The sequence below is a fragment of the Pelodiscus sinensis genome, chromosome 23, assembly GCF_052426305.1.
Source record: "Pelodiscus sinensis isolate ZL-2025 chromosome 23, ASM5242630v1, whole genome shotgun sequence".
Taxonomy (NCBI): domain Eukaryota; kingdom Metazoa; phylum Chordata; order Testudines; family Trionychidae; genus Pelodiscus; species Pelodiscus sinensis.
The window spans coordinates 26,351,972-26,374,078 of NC_143074.1; the positions used below are offsets into that span (position 1 = coordinate 26,351,972).

Here is a 22,107-nt window from a genome sequence, read left to right on the forward strand (position 1 = left end):
CCCTCTCTGGGGCATCCGGTACTAGCCACTGTTGGCAGACAGGCTACTGGGCTAGATGGACCTTTGGTCTGACCCGGGACGGCCATTCTTATGTTCTTAAGTGATCCCTCCCCTGTCATCCATTTCTAGCCTCTGACAAACAGAGGCCAGGGACACCGTTCCTACCCATCCTGGCTAATATCCATTGATGGACCTAACCTCCATGAATTTATCTAGTTCTTTGCTGAACCCTGTTAAAGTCCTGTTCCTTACAACATCCCCTGGCAAGGAGTTCCACAGGTTGACTGTGCACTGCTTAAAGAAAAACGTTCATTTTGTTTGTTTTAAACCTGCTACCTATTAATTTCATTTGGTGACCCCTAGTTCTTATATTATGGGAACAAGTAAATAACTTTTCCTTATTCACTTTTTCCACACCAGTCATGATTTTATAGACCTCTGTCATATCTCCCCTTAGTCTCCTCTTTGCTAAACTGAAAAATCCCCGTCTTTTTAATCTCTCTTTATATGGGATCATTTTTGTTGCCCTTTTCTGAGCCTTTTCCAATGCCAATATCTTTTGTGAGATAGAGCAACCACTTGTGTACACAGGATTCAAGGTGTGGGTGCACCATGGATTTATACAGAGGTAATCAGCTATTCTGTCTTACTCTCTATCCCTAGTTTGCTAACATTCTGCTTGCTTTTGACTGCTGCTGCAAATTGAGAGGCTGGGTTGAACCAGATAACCAGGGTGGAGAACTTATAACCCCTCTGAAGACTTGGAAACGTGCCCTTTTCAGAATGTTATGGGAATTGCTGAAAGATGCAGATTCCAAAAATACACTTGCTCACCTGAGCTCCAGTGCCTTTCAGAGCTTTCTCTGTGGTTGCAAAGCCAGGTACAGTGCAGCTAAGGTCCTTACTCGGATTTAAAAGAAAAGAGCTAAAGCATAGGAAAACCCACCCATACTCCTACGGTTGCGCTGCCACCCAAGAGAGCCAGGGCACCATGACTCAAGGCTGCACTCTGCACAGCTAGCCACCCCCGGGTGTTGAATACTCTGGGATTTCGCTGGCATCTGCTTCCCATGGGGACTAGGTGTTTGGTGCATTACAGCTGCAGTTGGTTATTTACTGTCTAATGTTTCCAGCAGTGGCAGACGGGAGAGCTGGAGATTCTATTTAATCTCTCGTGGCAGGATGTTTTCTAAGGGTTGCAAACACATTTCCAGTCGCCTTTTCCAAACCCTTCCCGGTAATACGCCCGTGGGATCTTAGTTCCTTGTGTTCTGCTGGGGGCTCTCTTGTTACGTAGCCGTTTATATGCAAACTGTTATATGCACGAGGTAAATGGAAGTCTGCCCTTTCCAGCCATCTGCATTTCTTCTGGACTCCAGACACTCTCTTCTGGAGAGGCTGGTTCCGGATGCAGCCCAGCCAAGCTGGGAGCAAATCCTTAGACCCTGGGCCAGAATGATCCTGGCTGTTACAGGAACATACCTGTGCTGCGAACTGGCAGTCCGATTGGGAGAGCGATTGGCTGCCGCTTGGTTGATGCTCTTGCCCAGTGTTGATGCGGCTCGCACGCCTTTGCAAGCGCGGGTTGTTACTGGACACCAGAGTGTCAATGTGAGATTTCAACCCTCGGTTCATCTCTGTTTTTCAGCCATGGATGGAGTGCCTTTTATGATCTCAGACAAGTTCGCCTGTGCTCCTGATGGGGTAAGTGGCCGTTGTTATTCTGCAGGGTAAAGTTCACCCTCGTGCACAAAGGAAGGCAGCGAAACTGGTGGACGTAATTGGTGCATAGTCCTGAACTGGAGCTGGCCCCTCACCGGGATTAGAGGTGCCCTGAAAACATTTTGCTTTGACCTGTGGGGGTTGGTTTGCCCGATGGTTCCTAAAAGCCAGTTCCTCTCTTAGCTGAACCCTCTGGCACTGCCAGCAGAGCGGTGAGCGGGGCACATTCTGTCCGTATGTGTTATACATGAGCCGGTACCTGGTTTTCCAAAGCCACGTTAAATCTCCTGTCCCTTCCCTGCATGGAGGTGGCGCTGTTCTATCGGATCCCAGAACGGAGGCCAATGCTAGTGACCTGGGGGTGCAGGCACACACTGGGCGCTAGAGAGGGCAGAGGTCTTTTCATCCCCGCTGTTCATAACGCACAGAGCGCGGGGCCGAGCCGCAGTGGGACTTGCACCAATGTTCGATAAAGGCTGAAAAGGCCTCTCCAGGCACTGCCCAGGGGCCATGGCCCGGGGATATCGGATCCACCCAGCACGTTGCTGTCCTTTGTTTAAAAAAGAGGGGTTCCAGTTCTTGGGTGGGAGCCCGTCACCTTGCAATGTGTCCCTTGCTCCTGAGCACAGGTAAGGGCCCAGTCGGCACCCACCCCTTGGTCAGAGCTGGGAGCCCAGGCCGGCACACCCACCTGACACGCTGGTTGAGCGCCATCGAAATCTGGGCTGGGCCTGCGCCTACAGCAGCGCGTGCCGGGCGGAGCCTCGGGGACCGTGCGTCACATGCACCCTCCGGGGGCTCTGCAGCACGAGGGATGCTGGGGGTTTTGCACAGGAAGTGCAAGTAACGAGCTGACCCAGCCTCGTGAGGTTGCCATGGCGACGCTGGCAGGATTCCCGTTTCTGGGGAGCCAGGCTGTGCTGTCCTGTTTTCCAATCCCAGGCTAGAAAGTTGAGAGAGGTTGTTGTGGCCTAATGACACAACAGCTGGGCCGCCGCCGGGGTCCAGGCAAGAAAAACATGGCTAAGAAAATGTTTTCAGTGTTCCCGTTTCCCTCTGGCGCCAGAGATTGTCCAGGCCAAAGCTGGCCCGGGCGGGGCCGTGTGCCCCAGTTCCGGATGCTGCCCGCCCGTTTCTGATGTGAGGTTAGTGCCGGGGTGCGTGGAGGGTCTGCCCGGCCGGCCCAGCTGCCTGGATACAGGCAGTGACCGCGAAAGCTTCCCACGCTCCCTGCACTGGCCCGTGTCTGCATCTGGGAAGGGAGTGGGCGCACGTCCGGGTCAGCCCCGGGTGCATCTGCAGGGATGCTCGGCGAAGAGCTGGTCCATCCCTAGCGTGGCGGTGGCATTTGTGACGTGCTTAGAGGGTCCAAAATAGGTGCCACTGAAAGACGTCGGTGCACCGCTTGCCTGGGGCCACTTCAGGACAGGAACCCAGAGCCACGAAATGCCACATCCCATCACCGTTCCCTTCATCCGTCCAGGGCCACTAACAACAGCTCTTTCATCAGTGTACAAGGCGGCTGCCTCTCGCTCGTCACGTCCTGCCTCTGGTGTTCGTGGCACTGTTTTTGTTTAGCTTGGCGATTGGATAAAGTGCAGATGCTGTGGGATGGCTTTGCAGCCATTCCTGTCTGTCTGGGATCGTTCGTGCCCATTACTCCCTTCCCCGGGTGCTCCCAGAGAATGGGAACCTGCAGCTGCCAGGAGAAATGCAAAAAGCCCATAGGCCATGCTAAGCCTGTGACACCGTTGCCACCATATGGTCAGTGTGGTCGGGCGAATGTCACCAGCGCCATCTAAACTCCTTGGCTTGTCACCCCCGGGGCAACAGACGTGGTTCTGCGGCAGGAAGACAGACGGATTTGCTAGTTTAAAACAACCCGTCAGGGGTAGCCGAGTTAGTCTGTGGGGGTATGTCTACACTACTACCCTAGTTCGAACTAGGGTGGTAATGTAGGCAACCGGAGTTGCAAATGAAGCCCGGGATTTGAATTTCCCGGGCTTCATTTGCATCTTGCTGGGCGCCGCCATTTTTAAATGTCCGCTAGTGCCACCATTTTTAAATGTCAGCTACACGCGGCACGGACTAGGTAGTTCGGACTAGGCTTCCGAAATTCAAATCCCGGGCTTCATTTGCAACTCCGGTAGCCTACATTAACCACCCTAGTTCGAACTAGGGTGGTAGTGTAGACAGACCCTTACAGAAAACAACAACCAAAGGTCTGGTAGCACTTTATAGACCAACAAAACATGTCGATGGGATCGTGAGCTTTCGTGGGCACAGCCCACTTCTTCAGATGACCGGAGTTATGAGTTTGGGATGTGAACACTCGAAATAAATAGGAGAGGGGAGTGGGGGGGGGGTGAGAAGAATAAAGGAGGGGGTAGGAGACAGAGCATCAGTAAGTATCTGGAGAATGGGTACTTAGGTTTATCTGCTTAGGTTTAAGTACCCATTCTCCAGATACTTACTGATGCTCTGTCTCCTACCCCCTCCTTTATTCTTCTCACCCCCCCCTCCTTCTATTTATTTCGAGTGTTCACATCCCAAACTCCTAACTCTGGTCATCTGAAGCAGCAGGCTGTGCCCAGGAAAGCTCATGCTCCCATCCACATGTTTTGCTCGTCTATAAAGTGCTCCCAGACCATTGGTTGTTTTTTTCAAAACAACCCTGTTAGTCATGGCAAGGAACCCTAGTTACAAGCAAGCTCTGCAGTCACTGCCTGTGTGCGGGCGGGAGGGTTTGGGGTGACTCACACTTTTAGGGACGAAGCCTCTGGCTCTCCAGTGACAGAGAATGTAGCTGCTGAATTATTCTAAAAACTAAACAAGTTTCTGGGGTGGGGTGCTTGTGGGTTTGTTTTTTAGATGCAGCAAGTTGATCTCTTGGGCATCACGATCAAATCCCTGGCAGAAATTGAAAAGGAGGTAAGTGGCCCCATGGGACTCTGAGCACAGGCAGATCTGTGCGCGTGTAGCTGCAAGGTGCCTCCCTTGCGGGAAGAGTTTAGATTGCTTGGCCGGGTCGCTGCTGGTGGATAAAATCAACAGTGAGTTAAGCCGAACAAGGTAGCTCAAAATTGCAAATGCCTTTTGTGATTTGTGCCAGGAGACGCTTTAAGCGTTGGCTCCAACGGCAAAATCTGCGCCTAGACGTCCCTCTTTCTTAACATTCCCTTCTCGCGTATTGACAAGCGCCGCGTGTCCCTGAACAGGGCGCTGGTTGCGCGAGTGTTTTCCGTTTCAGCAACCCGCGGAGTTCACTTAAGCAGGGCCAGGTAAACTGCTTCCTAATTTTTCAGTGTGATGGGGAACGGAACTTGCCACTAGGAACAACTACTGTGAGATTTTAGGAAGGGGCGACCGGAAGCAAACCAGAGTGTTGCCCACCTCCGGCATTGTGTAGCTGCCACTGTCCCGCAGCAGCGTGTTGGGGTGTGCATGCCCCGTACTGCACAGCATTAAGCACTCGGATATGCAGAGGCAGCTTCCCTTTGAGGGGATATTTGTCTGTAAGATGGAGCCAGTAAGACCCCATTCCTTTGGGGTTTCCTGGCTGTGCTGCCAGCAAGCAGGCTCCTGGACAGCAGGATGGCTGGAACGAAGGCTGGAATCAGCGCGGCACAGCAACACTTCTGAACCTGTCGTGGCCTCCCCAGCTCCTCAGCTGACTGCGCCTTTGGGGTTGATTTGCAGGTGCCATAAGCACGGGAGGAGTGTCACATGCAGATTAGAGGTGATTTTACAACAGAAGCCAGCGATTTATTGCTCAGCTCTTTTATGGCACGTTAGGAATTCTCGTGTTTATTTCCATAGTAAGGAAGACGCTCTGAGCTAACAAATCTTCCGGCAGATGTTTCTGTGGTTTGAGCCTTGCATCCAGACTGGCGATGTTTCTGTGCCCTCCCGCGGCAGGGTTTAGCAGCCGGGCGATGTGACGATGGAATATCTTAAGAGTGTCCCTAGCAACGTGCCTGTGTCCAGGCAGCTCAGACCTTTCCGCCCTGCAGCTCTGCCCCACCTCAGCCACCTGCTCTGCCAGGGCACGTGCGCGCAGAGAGCTCCTCGAGTGAGGCGACGGCGTATATTTTGCCTTTCCTAGTGAGCAGTGGCAGCGTGAGGGTGTCGTTTCCCTGGCTGAGGGCCTACATGGGATATCCGTGGTGCACAGAGCCTGCTGCACCGAGATAAACTTTGCCCCAAACAGCATCTAATCGTGAGGCACAAAAGCCACTTGTGCAAGGCCGGCTTGGTCCGTGCAAAGCCTGACGAGCACCAGGTGCTGCAGCTGCACCTGACGTGGGCCGGAGCTGCCTGCCTCTGTCGCTAGGATGGGCAGCGGGCAGGGAAGCTTTCGCCGCTAGGTTCTGTCCATCTTGCCAGAGTGGCAGAGTAAGAAGATGTTGGATTTCAGCAGCAGCATTTGAACCCCAGCACCCGGTGCAAGACTTGGCTGGGGGAGAGCCCTCCAGGCCCGGAAGCAGGGTTCCAAAGAGTCGTGGGGTCAAAAGCCGTTTCAGCGTGCCAGCCCGTCGCTCTCCTTTTGTGCTGCCATGCAGGGGATCTCTCCATCCCAACAGCCTTCTCCCATCACAGGCCGCATGTGTTTCAGAGTAATGAAAAGTTTAATTATGCAGCCCATATTCCTTGATGAAGCATCTTGTCTGCATACAAAGAGATGCGCATATAAATATTGCGAATTTCTGGGTAGCTTTATTTCCCTTGCAAGCAATAGCTCCATTACAGCAAACCTGCTGGATTTCCAGCAGCAGTAAGAGAGCATTTTCCCTGGAGCTGCCTGCCAGGCGGAAATATTCCCAAAGAATTTCAGGAATGATTATTCATTTTCTAGAGTGGAATGTGCCAGCTGTAGCAGCCGTTCTCCAGGCTGTGATAACAGCCTTCTCCTTGATGCTACGCACGAGCCTTCCCGCTGCTGTCGAGAGCCCTAGAGGACCCCTCCCCTGGGAGGAGGCTGCCATTGTGCTGTGCGCTGTAGAGACAGTCCCTGCCCCAGGGAGCTTACACTCTACGTGGAGAAGACAAGCCAGCGGACGGGAGAAGCGACTTGTCCGAGGGTGGCCAGCAGGCAGTGGCAGAGCCAGGGGTCAGTCCAGATCTGACACCCAGCAGAGTCTACGCTCTGTCCCCTCCTTCCGCGCCAGGCCGGGATTTTCTGCTTCTTTGTCATGCGCTGCAGGTGCCCTGTGCCGTGATGCAGGTGCATGACACAGCCAGGCAGGGGTGTCCCAACCCATCGCGTGCAGGAGAGTGACACGTGTGGCCTGGTCCCATTCATGCCTGGAGCACCACAGACTGGAGAGCAGCTTATCAGCTGCATTGCCTTGCGCCCCCATCCCGCAGCCTAACGACCAGCAGCGCATGACCGCTGGCCGCCTCGCCCTTTGCAGAGCAGGGTGCACCGCTCCCTTTCAACGCCGTGTGTAGCTACAAGACTGGGGAGAGTCTAATTAGTAAAGTGAGCATCCGACATTAATCATTCTCTTAGCATTGACAGGGAGGGCCGTTGATTTAACCAGTCAGTTGCTGCAGGGTTTCATAGGCTGCTCTTTGCAAACATTTTAATGAAGAAGTTGTAAATCTGCAAGAGTTTAAAATCTTAATTTTCTCCAGAAATATTTTCCTTGTTCTCCTGTTTGTAGTCAATTCTCCAGAGTGTAGTCACTTGAAATGTTCTTTAAATGAACATATTTGCTAACTGGCATGATTTCAGTTTTTAAAACATTGGTTCCAGCAATTAGGCATTTTTTTCAGTTCCCAAATGACTAGAGAAATTCGTCTTGATTATAATTGCTCTTAGCCACGCATATCTAATTTGTGTCTTTTTAAGTGTTAATTAGTAAACAGTTTGAGCTGACATCTTTATGTGTTTGTGTGTTGAAAAATGAGGCTTATTGCTTATTTAGCTTGGGGCTGATAGTGCTAGCTGTGACATCACGACATTGAGGTAAAATTAATGAAGACATGTTTGCCAATTAAAAAGCTTTCGTGGAGAAGACGACTCCTTGACACATCCTCCCTTGCACACACTGGGTTTGAACGTGGGCGCTGTGTGCCGTGGCATAAATCACTTCCTTTGTAAGGTGAATAAGGCAGGAGTTACTTCGGTTTTTGGCATCTAAACACTCATTTCTCAGTTGCCTAGGCAGCAAATTTCCTTAGTCCGGTACTGCCTGGATTCCCTTCGCCTTTTTTCAGCTGCCTTCTGCAAAGGTTAACGTGCAGCCGGCTTTGCCGCAAGGTAATCAGTGGTCACGGAGCACCATCTAGTGATGCGAACTTTTATTGCAGCTAGGAGATGGCTTGCCACTGCTGTCGTCGGAGCGGCAGTAAATACTGGTAAGACGGTGGCCCCCCAAATGCCTGTTGGTGCTGGGGCCCTGATGTGTTGGATGGAGGCACAGAAAAGAGGTCGTCCCTGCCGGACGCCTACGCGGTTATTTCCTTATGCACAGGACACCAGCTGGTCCCCGGGAGAGGCAGCCCTGCCCTGAGGCGCTTACATTCCAGATGAAAATAGCTCCGGGTACGGGATCCGCCTCTAGCCTGGCGAAGGCTGTTCGCCGTCAGACGCCTCCCGCACAGGCCCTGCAGCTCTCCGGGTCCAACCGAAATCGCTGGTGGGAAGGAGGGGTCCATGCCCAGCCTGCGCGCCCCTCCCGTGGCCTGGCTCGAAAGCCCGGCGGGCACTGTGCGGCTCCGTGCACGGGCAGTCGCCTCCCGGCTTTGTCCTCGGGGGGCTGGCCTGCTGCTGCGCTGCGGCCGGCTCGTTGGCCCGCGTTGCCACGGGGATGTTAACGGCCCCCTCCCAGAGACCTGTGCAGGGTGCAGACAGGCAGGGGAGGGATGGGAGCGTCCTTCGCTTTCTGGGCCAGGGCCCATGTCCTTCCAGCACCCTGGCCTGTGCGATTGCTGGTGGCACTGGAGGGAAGGAGCCAAAGACCCACCAGCTTTGTGCCCATCCCCAGGCTCGGATCACCTGGCTCCCAGCAGGTGCCGCTGGAACGGAGTCGGAACCTATGGATCCTCCTGCCCCTTTGCCCCCTTGGCAGCCCTCCAGTGACCGGTTGCCCCAGTTCTGAGCACTCCTTGTGCCGGGGGTCGCCGCCCAGAGGAGCAGCTGACCCAGGGGGGTGGCCAAGAGGAAGGGGCGCAGAGTCACCCCGGGGTCTCGGCCCCCAGCACGGCGGCAACAGCCCAGCTGAGCCCTGAGGCGGCAGGACAAGCCAGGCCCGCTTCCGCACAGGAGCGACCCACGTGGGTCGAGCACGAGTCCTGGGCCGAGGGGCTCTTCTGAGTGTCTCCCCCCTTGGGCGCCGCGGGCAGGGCTGTCATTGGGGCCGGGCTGCTCTGGGACTAGATGCCTTCATTTGCTTCTCGTGGCCCATGGAGGGCTCAGCCACGTGCGCCAGGCTCTCGTCGGGGCAGGGCCGCGTGCCCGGGGCGGGGAGCACATGGCAGCGCTGGCCTGAGACACGCGCGGTGCCTAGTGCCTGGAAATTCCCATGTGGCTGGCGGCTGGTGGGCAGCGTGTGGCCAACAAGGGCCGAATCGTCCGGCTCGCCCCGTGCGCTGGGGGCAGGGCCGACTTATCCGTTCGGCACAGGAGGCACAGGGCCCACGACCCACGATACTTCTAGGGGCCCATGAAAATATTTTAATTTCTTTTAAAATCAGAAGAAAAAAAACGTTTAGGGTCGAAGAAAATGTTTGAATTTTTTTCTCACATCAGAAAAAAATGAAACTTTTAGGGCCCATGAAAATCTATTAAATTTTGCCTAAAACAGAAAAAAAATTTAATATTTTTTTTTATGGAGGACGGGGCCTATGACGGCAAAATTGCCTAGGGCCCACAAAAGTCACAGCGCGGCCCTGGCTGATGCCAGGAAGGGGAAGGGGGGTTCGTGGGGATGAAGGTCTGGGGCCTTTCCCAAGACTGGCCCTTCTCTTGGACCTGCTGGGAATCTCCTGACCTCAGATTCGCGTCCAGCCTGGCCGGAGACATGTGCCGGTCTGCCCGCTGCGGGGCAAAGGGCCCTTCAGATCGCTGCTGGAGCAATGCACCACACGCTCCGGGCAGCGCTGGGGAGGAGGGGGGTTCCCACGGTCCGGGCAATGCTGGGAGGTGGGGGGAGGGGTTCCACGCTCCGGGCAGGGCTGAGTGCTGGGGGGGAGGAGGCGCCGTGCTCCGGGCAGGGCTGAGGGCTGGGGGGGGAGGAGGCGCCGTGCTCCGGGCAGGGCTGAGGGCTGGGGGGGAGGAGGCGCCGTGCTCCGGGCAGGGCTGAGGGCTGGGGGGGGAGGAGGCGCCGTGCTCCGGGCAGGGCTGAGGGCTGGGGGGGAGGAGGCGCCATGCTCCGGGCGGGGCTGAGGGCTGGGGGGGAGGAGGCGCCGTGCTCCGGGCAGGGCTGAGGGCTGGGGGGGAGGAGGCGCCGTGCTCCGGGCAGGGCTGAGGGCTGGAGGGGAGGAGGCGCCGTGCTCCGGGCAGGGCTGAGTGCTGGGGGGGAGGAGGCGCCGTGCTCCGGGCAGGGCTGAGGGCTGGGGGGGAAGAGGCGCCGTGCTCCGGGCAGGGCTGAGGGCTGGGGGGGGAGGAGGCGCCGTTCTCCGGGCAGGGCTGAGGGCTGGGGGGGAGGAGGCGCCATGCTCCGGGCGGGGCTGAGGGCTGGGGGGGAGGAGGCGCCGTGCTCCGGGCAGGGCTGAGGGCTGGGGGGGAGGAGGCGCCGTGCTCCGGGCAGGGCTGAGGGCTGGGGGGGAGGAGGCGCCGTGCTCCGGGCAGGGCTGAGGGCTGGGGGGGGAGGAGGCGCCGTTCTCCGGGCAGGGCTGAGGGCTGGGGGGGGAGGAGGCGCCGTTCTCCGGGCAGGGCTGGGGGCTGGGGGGGAGGAGGCGCCATGCTCCGGGCGGGGCTGAGGGCTGGGGGGGAGGAGGCGCCGTGCTCCGGGCAGGGCTGAGGGCTGGGGGGGAGGAGGCGCCGTGCTCCGGGCAGGGCTGAGGGCTGGGGGGGAGGAGGCGCCGTGCTCCGGGCAGGGCTGAGGGCTAGAGGGGAGGAGGCGCCGTGCTCCGGGCAGGGCTGAGTGCTGGGGGGGAGGAGGCGCCATGCTCCTGGCAGGGCTGAGTGCTGGGGGGGAGGAGGCGCCGTGCTCCGGGCAGGGCTGAGGGCTGGGGGGGAAGAGGCGCCGTGCTCCGGGCAGGGCTGAGGGCTGGGGGGAGGAGACGCCGTGCTCCGGGCAGGGCTGAGGGCTGGGGGGGAAGAGGCGCCGTGCTCCGGGCAGGGCTGAGGGCTGGGGGGGAGGAGGCGCCGTGCTCCGGGCAGGGCTGAGGGCTGGGGGGGAGGAGGCGCCGTGCTCCGGGCAGGGCTGAGGGCTGGGGGGGAGGAGGCGCCGTGCTCCGGGCAGGGCTGAGGGATGGGGGGGGAGGAGGCGCCGTGCTCCGGGCAGGGCTGAGGGCTGGGTGGGGAGGAGGCGCCGTGCTCCGGGCAGGGCTGAGGGATGGGGGGGGAGGAGGCGCCGTGCTCCGGGCAGGGCTGAGGGCTGGGTGGGGAGGAGGCGCCGTGCTCCGGGCAGGGCTGAGGGCTGGGGGGGAGGAGGCGCCGTGCTCCGGGCAGGGCTGAGGGCTGGGGGGGGAGGAGGCGCCGTGCTCCGGGCAGGGCTGAGGGCTGGGGGGAGGAGGCGCCGTGCTCCGGGCAGGGCTGAGGGCTGGGGGGGAGGAGGCGTCGTGCTCCTGGCAGGGCTGAGGGCTGGGGGTGGGAGGCGCCGTGCTCCGGGCAGGGCTGGGGGTTGGGGGGGAGGAGGCGCCGTGCTCCGGGCAGGGCTGGGGGTTGGGGGGGAGGAGGCGTCGTGCTCCGGGCGGGGCTGGGGGCTGGGGGGGAGGAGGCGCCGTGCTCCGGGCAGGGCTGGGGGCTGGGGGGGAAGAGGCGCCGTGCTCCGGGCAGGGCTGAGGGCTGGGGGTGGGAGGCGCCGTGCTCCGGGCAGGGCTGGGGGTGGGAGGCGCCGTGCTCCGGGCATGGCTGGGGGCTGGGGGGGGGAGGCGTCGTGCTCCGGGCAGGGCTGGGGGTTGGGGGGGAGGAGGCGCCGTGCTCCGGGCAGGGCTGAGGGCTGGGGGGGAGGAGGCGCCGTGCTCCGGGCAGGGCTGGGGGCTGGGGGGGGGGGGGGAGGCGTCGTGCTCCGGGCAGGGCTGAGGGCTGGGGGGGGGAGGCGTCGTGCTCCGGGCAGGGCTGGGGGTTGGGGGGGGGAGGCGCTGTGCTCCGGGCAGGGCTGGGGGGGAGGAGGCGCCGTGCTCCGGGCAGGGCTGGGGGCTGGGGGTGGGAGGCGCCGTGCTCCGGGCAGGGCTGGCGAGGGGAGGCGCCGTGCTCCGGGCAGGGCTGGCGGGGGGAGGCGCCGTGCTCCGGGCAGGGCTGAGGGCTGGGGGGAGGCCTGGAGAACGGGAAGGGCACAGGCCCTTTGGTGATTGAGCCAGCCCTGTGCACGCGGCCCGAGGCGATCGGCTGCTAGCGCAGCCTGGGCCACGGGAGGCCGATGCGATCAGCCAGGCAGGAGGAGCGAGCCGCCGTGCGCTATCCCTGGGCTGCCTGGGGCAGGGCGGGCGCCGTGCTGCTGTCTCGTGTGAGAGCAGGGCGCCCAGGGAGCAGGATCAAACCTGCTTTGGCCGCCAGGGCCCAGTCGGGCGAGCCGGCGTGTGCTCTGCAGGGCAGGGCCGAGGTTACCGCCGTGCGCGTGGCACGGGACGCTGAACCATTTCAGTGATTGGCGTTTTCCCCTCCCGTCTGTCCCCCGGCCGCGGTGCCCAGGCAGAGGGGGCGTGTGTCTGGACTCAGCAGCGGCTTCTTCATCCGCAGCTCGTTGGGTTGCTCTGTGTGACGGGCCCCGGTGTCCGAGCGAGGGCCGGGGGAGGGGAGCCAGTCCTCGCTCGCACTGGGGAAGTCCCATGCCCATGCCCATGCCCGTGCCCTGCCCGGGTGCTCCGGGGGCCTGATTCGCTGCAGGTCCCTGCAGAGCCTGGGCTGAGCGATGCCACGGAAGAGCAGGGTATTTGCGTGTCGGGCGTGTGAGAGCCACGGCTCGCCACGAGATGGCAGTGTTGCCATGCGCGTGCAGCTCCCCCGCCAGTGGTGAGGCTCAGGGCTTTGCTGGGATCAGTGCAGGCTGGGGGACTGAGGCCAGAGGTGCGTCCGGGGTCCCACCGGCCGCCTGTGCTCAGGAAAAGGCCTGGGCTGTGGCTGCTTGTTTAGCTGGAAGATGGAAGTCGTATTCCTCTCCTCGCTTGCCGCTTTGTGGCATGGCCAGTGGAGCGCCGCGCAGGGCACCGCTCCGTCGGGAGGGAATTCCCTGCATCCCCCTAACCCTGAGAGTGTTTCGGCTGGCTCCGGGCCGCGCCAGCCAGGTGCTCGGCCATGCACCGGGCTGCAACATGCTGAAGAGCTTTTGTTCCCACCACCTGAAAACTTCTTTTGCTTTATTCCTTGCAGGGGTGCAAGTCACTGAGCATCTCTTACCGGTCCTGCCGATTGCACCCTGGGTCCCCGCCCGCCCACGCAATAGCTCCCTGCCGGCTTTTGCTGCAGCCCAGCCAGCTCCTGCCGGAGCGGCGCCCCAGGGCCCCCGCTGACTGTCACCTTAGCACAGGCCTGGAGGGCCGCTCTAAGGGGGAAAAGTGGAAGAATCGGCCGGGCTTGGGACACCCCCCTGCTCCTCTCACTCAACGGGCTGCTGTGGCATTGGGGAGACTAGCCTGCTGCTTTGCAGTGTCCTCCGGTGGCCCCCACGGGTGGGAGCAGAGCCCTGGTCTGGCTGAGGAGCTCTGGGCAGGGGTGGGGGTGGGGGGCTTGCATGGTGCTGCAGGGCACGTCGCTCGGGGGCTGCAGCAGGGGCGGCCCCATATTACCCTGCACCGAGTGGGTCTGAGGCCAGAGGTCACATGCTGCTCTCTGCCTCCCCGTGCTCGTCGGCAGCCTTGGCCGCTCCCCCTCATGGTTGTCACCCTGTGCTGGTCTCTTCTTGTCTTGCTCTCCAGTACGACTACAGCTTCCGGACCGAGCAGAGCGCTGCGGCCAGGCTGCCCCCCAGCCCCACCCGCTGTCCGCCGACGCCTCAGTCCTGAGGAGCGAGGGCAGGCCGGCTCCCCGGAGATGCGGCCCGTGCGCACGGATACTACTGAGGGGAGGCGAGCCCCCAGGAGCAGTTACTGGAGCCCTTCTCTGCAGAGAGGACGCTTTTCTAACCACTTGCCTTCCGTCCTGCGCTTCCCCCGCTCCTTTTGTACGTGTTGATCCGAGAGCCGGACGGCGCTCCCCCTTTCTGCAGGCGCCCCACCCGGTCAGGAGTGCCCCAGAGTCCGACTGACGCTTCTCCCTGCCGCAGGGTGCCGGCTGCCGCAAGCCGGGAGCCCTCGGTCCCTGCCGAGAGCCCAGCTCAGGACAGAACCTTGCGGACACGAGGCTGAGGAGGCAACCGCTAGCCCCAGCCTCCGTGGGATGAACGGCCCAGCTGCCCCCGGACTATGGCAGGTTCTCTGCTTTGGCAACAAAACCGTCAGGTCGGCCCTCCGGGGCCTTTCAGAGTTCTGTGATTAGTGTGCCAAGCCCTGCTGGCAAACCCCCGGCCGCTCCCCTGTGCTCACATGCACCCCAGACCTCCAGGGCTCGTTCTTGCTTTCAGGCCAGTGTCCAGGACGGGTCACCCGGTTCCGCGTGGGATCCGCCCCACGCCGCTGGCAAGGGGGAGCCGCTCGAAGAGCACCGAGACCTCAGCAGCGCCTCTGCCCGGCCCAAAGAGGTGGCATGTGCTTTGCCTGGAAGTACAGGGCCGTGGCAAGTGTCAGGTCTCTCTCCGGCCGGGTATGGATGGTGGGTCAGGCAGACCTCTGCAGCACCATCCTGACTTCGCCCAGCCCCCAGCAGCTTTGCCAGGACGTGGGCATTGGAACCTGCCAGTTATTTGGCCATTTGCAAACATTTGCCCCTGCTAGCTGCTCCAGAGGACGAGCTCCGTGTGCCCGTCCCTGCACGTGGCTGCACGCAGGGAGCGACGTGCCAAAGCCTCACTCTATAGGACAAGGCCAAGAGAGAGCCTCTGGGCAAGCGTCTGATGCATTAAGCCAGGGGTTGGCAAGATCCAGTCTGCCAGGGTTAGCTCCTGGCTGGTCACCGCCATGTTCCATGCCTGGCCGCAGCTACGGGCAATCGCAGCTCCCGTTGGCCGCAGGGCGCCGTTCCCAGCCAACGGGAGCTGCAGGACACAGCGTCCCGGTCCACACCGCTTCCCACCACTCCCATTGGCCAGGAGTACCCACGGCCATGCAGGTACATAGAGCAGCAGTGGCCCCCCGGAGAGAGCCTGGTGGACCTCCGCCGTGTTATTGCCCACCCCTGTATTAAACCCTGACCTCAGCATGCTTACGGTTGGTGTCCCTGGCTCACTCCGGAGTCAAGTGCATGTCTTAGGGTGAAGTCTCTTGCTGTAATAAGTGATTTAGAAGCATTCGTCTGAGCTCTGTGCTGCTTTTCCAGTCTGCCGTGGAACAAAACTCCGTGGCGGCAGCGAAACGGTATTTCTTTGAAGTAAGTGTTAGTGTGCAACTTGTGGTCTTGTAAAAGACAGGTTGGCTAACCCCGTTCCAATGCAACGGCCACAGTCAGAAGTACTGGTCTCGTAGCTCTGGGTTTGGGCTACTCGGACCCACTTTGCACTGCTTTTGACTTTCCCGAGTTCTCTAGTCTAACGGGACCTTGACTCCGAGTAGATTTTGTACTGGTGGTTTGTATGTTTCATATTTGTACAGATGTAAAATAGTTCTTGTCCAATGACCCATTTCCGGTTTCAAAGCACTGCGCCACGTTGCGGGGGGAAGCCCCAGAGCACTGAGAGGAGAGCCTGGTCCCCGCTGTGAGTCTCCAGAGCAGCCTGTCCCTTAGGAACAGAGCCCAGCGCCGTGCTGGGAGGATTGGAGTCTGTGGTTGGAAAAGGGTCGGGATGTTTGGCCTCCACTGAGGGGCTCCCGGAAGATGCTCCTTTCTTTTAGTGGCTTTTAGTTCTTACCTCCTGCTGCAGGAGAGCAAAGGCAGCTTTTACCGCCTGGCTCTGCAAAGACCCGCCTGATGGTGGGGACGTCCGCCCACGAGCGTGTCACAGAAGCTAGCGCAGCCCGCCCGGTCGTTCTGTGCAGGTTCACGCCACGCTGCCGCCCATCTCTGGGGTCTCCCGCCTTGCCACTGCCCATTGTAGCAGCCTCAGCCGAGGGCAGCTTTGGGGATGTACCGAGAGGAAGGTCGAGGTTTTGGCAATGTGTGTCCTGGCCTCAGGGCGATGGCCAGTGTCAGAGCTGCCCCTCCCCACCCTCTGACGCTGGAGAACTGGCGGGTTCTGATTTCACACTAGGGCAGCTAGAGCAGGGTCCAGGGTTCTGCCACCTCGATCGGCCAGGTGATGGGGGAGGGTGTCCGGGGAGCCGTTGTCTCAATGGACTCCAGAGGGCGGCACAGGCTGCTGGCGGCAGGCCCATGAGCAGCGGCGCTCAGCCAGTCTCTGTGGTTCTCAATCCGCCAGTCGCTTCTTGGGCCTTCCCTTGGCGGCCTCCGGAATTCCGGCCAGAGGCTGCAGCGTTCGGCGTGACAGGGCGCTGTGGGAGCCGCCCTGCCTTGGCGCGGCTGAAATGCTGGGGCTGCTTTGCAGTGTCCCTGGAGGTTCTGCTGTCCCGTGGGCCGGAGTCGCTCGTGGTGCCTCGGTTGCGCTCCGCTCTCGGGGCACCACTGAGCTCGTGGTGACAGTGACGTGCCGGTTTCCTCAGCCCCCTTGGGAGACAATCCGCTGAGCCCTGGCTCGCTCCAGGCATCAACTCGGTGTCTCACGGGGGCTAGGATTTGTACAGTCGGACCCCACCCCCGCAGCCTGGGCGGAGAGAGGCTGCAAAAGAGCCTGTGACCTGCCCATTTGCGCTTCTGTGCGGCTCACCAGTCACAGCTGCGGACCTGCCCGAGGGTGGCGGCCACGTGGAGTTTGCTGGGTCAGGAGCGAAGGCTGGCGGGTGGGAGCCGCCTGTGCGCTGCCCGCGCGGCTGTGCGTGTTTCCTTGGACAAGCGGGCGCGGCGTGAGAGCCGGGAGCAGGGATTGTGGTCACGGTGTGGCTTGGCAGTGCTGCAAGAGCCTGCCTTTGGCGCTCCTTGGCTAGCGCTTTCCCCGTCTGAGGCCTGCAGGCATCGCGTCGGTATTCCAGTAGGCAGATTTTCATGACTGAGCAGTAATGTTCTAATTCCAAATGCCTCCATGCAGGGCTGTCCCCGGTTCCTAGTGGCCCTGGATTTCCCCCTGCAAAGCGCAAGCGCCCAGCCCCAGCGGGGGGTGCGTGTCCACCACCCTGCTCGGAGCCTGCGGGGGCCCTGGCCAGTGGTCTGGAGAGGAGAGGGGGTAAATGGATGTAAAACAGAAGGGCTGGGTCCTCCTGCCTGTAACGACTTTGTCTTCATCACTCCCGAGATGCTGAGGAGCGGGCAGCTGCCACTGGGAAAAGAAGAAATGGATTTGGCAGATAACCCTGAAGTCTCCTGGCCCTGCCAAGGAGCCGGGGCTGGGAAAGACGGGGGGTGGGGGGGGGGCTGTCAGTCACAGGCGTCCTTCCCAGAGATGGTTCCGTTGCAAAGGGCAGGTAACGTGTTCGGGTGGTGCCTGGGCCAGGTTGTGAACCCCGTTGGTAGCCATAGAGGGAAGGGTTTTAGCCAGAGGAAGGTAGCCCGGGACATTGTCGTTACAGCCAGTGTGGCCGGTGAACTGATCCCTTCCCCCATTGCACGTGGAATTCGTCTGCTCCTAGGCCTCCTGTGGCTGCTTCGGCCCTTGTCGGGAGCAGCGCGCTGGGGGTCAGGCCCTCGTGGCTGGAGATCCGAGCCCTGTGGTGCGGCGTTTGTTTGACTTTTCCCCAGTCTCCTCGTTCCTCAAAGCCAGACGTGGAGGCAGAAGGCCGAGCTGGTCTCATCAGGCAGAGACTTGTTTGCCTCCACCTGCCCCCCACTCCCTTCAGCCTCTTTCTGCCCTGGCCTCCCCTGGCCTGCACCTGCACACTCCGCCTTGGGCGAATTACACTGAGGACCTGCATCTCCTGCTGAGTGGCCCCAGGCGAGGGGAGCTGTGTCCAGCCCAGCTGGCTGCTTCCTCGGAGCAGGGGCGTGCTTCTCAGCAGCAAGGTCCTGACTGGGGCTCCGTGGGGGCGGGGGGCCATTAAACCAGCTGAAGAGTAACAGCCATAAAAAATGACTTTTTTATAACTTCAAAGCCATTGTTGAATCTGACGGGACTGGTGTGGCCGGTCCCTCTTGCTGAGCCCCACAGAGCGGAGGGCAAACAGCTCCACACGATGGCTGCCTCCTGCCTTCGGCTTTGCCCCTTCAAAAAAAGTTCAGCGGCCGTGAGGAGCTTTGCTGGTGGAGTCTCATCCCGTGGAGCTGAGCAAAGTACTTCCTGCTTCCCACGGAGTGAGGCGGGCCCTGTGCCCCACACGGACTCCTCCAGGATTTACCGTCCCGGTTACAAGTTTCACATCGGGCGTGTAGGGTAGAATCTACCCTGTGCTGAGGGCCAGCTGTAGGCCTATATGTCCTCAAAACAGCTTAAGTGGGGCATAAGCGGTACCTAGATTTTCCCTGGTTCCTTCGCACAGGGCTGAATTCCACCTGCAGAGGAGGGTGTGTTCACACTGCTGCTCCAACTCTTACCTCAGCCTTTGAGGCTCGAAGAACCCCTTGAAGGTAAAGCGTGCTCTGTGGCTACCGGGACAGGCTCCAGCACTGGTAATCCTGAGCCATAACAGTCGTCCCCAGGGGAAATGCAGTGCTGCTCGGTTTAATCTGTTCGTTTGAGACAGGGAAACCAAACTGGCTGAATCTGTCTGGGTTGTTTTTTTGTGGAACGATTTCCTAACAGCAACAATTTTAACTGTCCTGTCATAGAAGTGGAAAAGAAAACCTTTGATGCAGTTGTGAAATGTTTTTAAGATGCTGCGTGTTTGTTGGGCTATTGGAAGTGAATTTACTGTGCATTAATCTGATGAATGTTATGACTTTTTATATTTATTTTAGATCCCCCTCCTGTATTTTACAAAGGGATGTTTCATTGTGTGATAACTTAGTCTGTATTCTTAATATAATTTACTAAATAAAAGTTTGTTTTAACCAGCTCGCTCTCACTAGTGGGTTTTTGGGGGGGTTTAAAATATGAAGTGGAAGAAACTTCTCACGTCCTTAGGAGCAGAGCTCAACTCTGACCAGGAAGGACCAGTCCTAAGAGTGAGGAAGAGCCCTCAATTCCCACAAAATCCAGGCATGGGTCAGTCTGTGTGGAGATAGACACAGAACCAGTTGTGCTGGTGGTTTCCATGGTGACGACATCTTAGGCCATCTGACCTGAGTGTACACATCCTAGCGTAGTTACCAAGTTCTTTAAAGAAACAAAAAAGTTGTACTAAATCAATCCACTCTATCAAGAGTTCTCCTGCAACATAGTCTAAATGGTCAACTGTTGCGTCTTCAAAACAAAAAAACCAACAAACCAGCCCTTATTTTCTGTGTGATTTAATGGCACAAGTCCGTGCTTTTTAAAAATCACGTAATTTGGGTTTTTAAAAAAAGCTGAAGAACTAAAAGCAACTGAAGATGTTCTTTTCTGTATAGTTGCAAGTTTCCACTTGGAACCTAATTAAGGACTACCAACCTGTAGATAATCATCAAGAGAGTCTAGATAAACAAGTTGCACATCCAAAGAAAGTGGTTATGAAGTTTTGCAGTGAAAGCCTGATCTTTGTGGGTACGTATGTTGTTAGATTTTGAATTTTTAAACTGTGCACAAAACACTTTCTAAGTAAAGGAGTTTGGCATTAGTCTGTTTGGGTTCTCCATTGTACGCTAACTCCTGCTCTTGCTGCAAAAACTCCCATGAATTTGCTGAATAAGTTGGCAAATGTTGCACATCAGTTCAATTTGTAGAAATAGTAGCCCACTGAGATAATGTAACAAGACTGCATTTCTATAAGCTCCATGTCGTTTTACAATCCATTCTGTTAGAAGCAAGTAATTTTCTCCTTTTGAATATAAATGTACTATGTATTTTTAATATGAGGTGTATGTACCGCTTAGTAGTAGAGAAATTTCCTTTCAAATATATGCACTGTGTCTGTAACTCACTTGAAAGAAGATTAATAGGGGTTCTGATTTTCCGATTTCGTGCATTGCTAGCAGGTCTCAGCTACAAAGTTTGTACATAAGGATGTGGATTTTGTTTGCAGATTTCCTGCAACTACAATACCACGTAAAGACACTTCACTACACAACTATACTCCAGAGGTTTTGTTTTCAAACTGACAGATTGAACAATTGACTTTACACCGGGGGGAATGGGGACAGTAATTTTTGAAGTGGCCCTGGGCCACCCTGGAAGGGGCGGGGCCAGGACACTTCCATGCTTCCCCACCCTCAGCTCCTGATTGATCTGGAGGAGGGGGAGTGCACGAAGTCTTTGCCCCCCCCCCCCGCAGCAGAGCCACCAGCTGTTCTGAATAGTGGGTGTTCCCTCTAGGCACCCAGGCCGTGGCGGTGGGAGGAGACTTTGCATGCTCCCCCCTCCCCCCCGCTACCCACAGGTCAATCAGGCCCTGGGGAGGGGGCACGTGAAGTCTCCTCCCACCCTGCCAGGAGCGCGCAGCACTTCTAAGCACACACGCCTTGCAGGGCGGGGGCAAGGCGGGAGGAGACTTTGTGCGCTACCCCTCCTACCTCCCCGGTCCCTGATTGTCCTAAGGTGGGAGGAGCAGCAAGGCCTCCACGGGCCAGATCAGCTCGATGGGAGAGCTGGGTGCAGCCCGCGGAGGCCCCGCTGCCCACCCGGACGTTGCTGGACAGCGAGTGGACTGAGGTTTTGAATTTGTTCAACCTGAAGGTGACAGTCCAGGTTTCAATCGGCTGATCATAGATTTTTGAAAGTATTTACCTCTCGGGCCACACGCTGCCCACATTAGTTAAGCAAAACTTTCTGCTCAAGTGAGGATCACAGGGCTAGGCCCCTGTTTAAATTCCTGCCTTTCTGCACGTCGCCTCAATATTGGTGCCCATAGTAAAATTGATTCCGCACATGGATGGAAAAATGAGAGGCAATATTGAGCCACAAATCTAGGAACAAAGACGACAGGCTATACTAACAGGGTGGGGGACTCTGCCTTGGGAAGCAGCGATTCTGCTAGTCTCTTAAGCTAATTGTGCTGGGATACATCACTCCTAGGATGGGAGGTCCCATGGGAAAACCCAGGAATTTGTCCAGGAGGCTTGTAAGGGACGTTGAGTGACATCTGGACAAATGCCCATGCACTCTCTTAAGGGAAACTCTATTGTCAAAGTTGCTTTCTTCTGAGTCAGGCATGCAATCAAGATCCTGACCAGGGCTGTCAAGCAATTAAAAATGAAGCATGATTAATTGCATGATTTAAAAATTGTTCTTAATCATGAGATCAATCATACTGTTAAACAAGACTAGAATACCATTTATTTAAATATGTTGGAAGTTTTCTACATTTCAAATATATTGATTTCTATTACAACAGAATACAAATTGTACAGTGCTATTTTGTATTTATTTTATTACAAATATTTGCACTGTAAAAAACTCAAAAGAAATAGTATTTTCAATCCCATCATTACAAGTACTCTAGTGCAGTCTCTGTATTGCAAAAGTTCACTTACAAATGTAGAATTATGTACCTAAAACCTGCATTAAAATAAAACAATGTAAAACTGTAGAGCCTACAAGTCCACTCCGTCCTACTACTTGTTCAGCCAATCACTCAGACAAACAAGTTTGTTTACATTTAAAGGAGATAGTGCTGCCCATGTCTTGTTTGCTCATCGGTGAAAGTGAGATCCTGCATTTGCATGGCATTGTCTGGGGCCATTCTTAGGATTGACGGGGCCCAACACAGTACTATTAAGTTGGTCCCCCTGTGTCTGATGGCCGCGGGGGAGGGAAGGGATGACTTTTTAGAGATGTGATTTTATAATCTTCAGCAACATCCTAAAGAAATATTTTTAAAATAAATGTTAAACTAAGGTCCTTTTGACTCACATAGAAAATTCAGAAACTCGCAGCATATATCTGAAGTTGACAAATGCCTGTGAAGGGGGGGCAAAGGATATTAAGACCCAGTGGTGCCCAAAATTTTCAGGTGCCCTATGCAACTGCATATTCTGCTTAGGGGTAAGGATGGCTCTGGCTCTGTCCTAGCCAGTGTCACAAGATACTTGCCAGATGTGCTAAAGATGTACCTGTCTTCATGCTGCAACCACCATTCCAGGGAACATGTGTCCTGACCGATGACAGGTTCAGAGCAGTGCAGACTGAC

The 22,107-nt window shown here is 57.5% G+C and overlaps 1 protein-coding gene across 3 annotated transcripts in view; it reads left to right on the forward strand.

Annotated features, from left to right (window-relative positions):
* The window catches only part of MVB12B (multivesicular body subunit 12B), a 95,083-nt gene extending 76,185 nt beyond the window's left edge, over positions 1-18,898 (forward strand). For 2 of the 3 annotated variants that reach the window (XM_075905737.2, XM_075905739.2), the window contains exons 8-10: positions 1,649-1,704; positions 4,594-4,653; positions 13,750-18,898. In XM_075905737.2, coding sequence (XP_075761852.2) covers positions 1,649-1,704; positions 4,594-4,653; positions 13,750-13,836 — 203 coding nt within the window. In that variant the 3' untranslated portion in view covers positions 13,837-18,898. Of the gene's footprint in view, positions 1-1,648; positions 1,705-4,593; positions 4,654-6,577; positions 9,867-13,749 lie in introns of those variants that run through there. The other variant, XM_089772959.1, reaches the window with a different exon arrangement.
* The last annotated feature ends 3,209 nt before the right edge of the window (positions 18,899-22,107 follow it).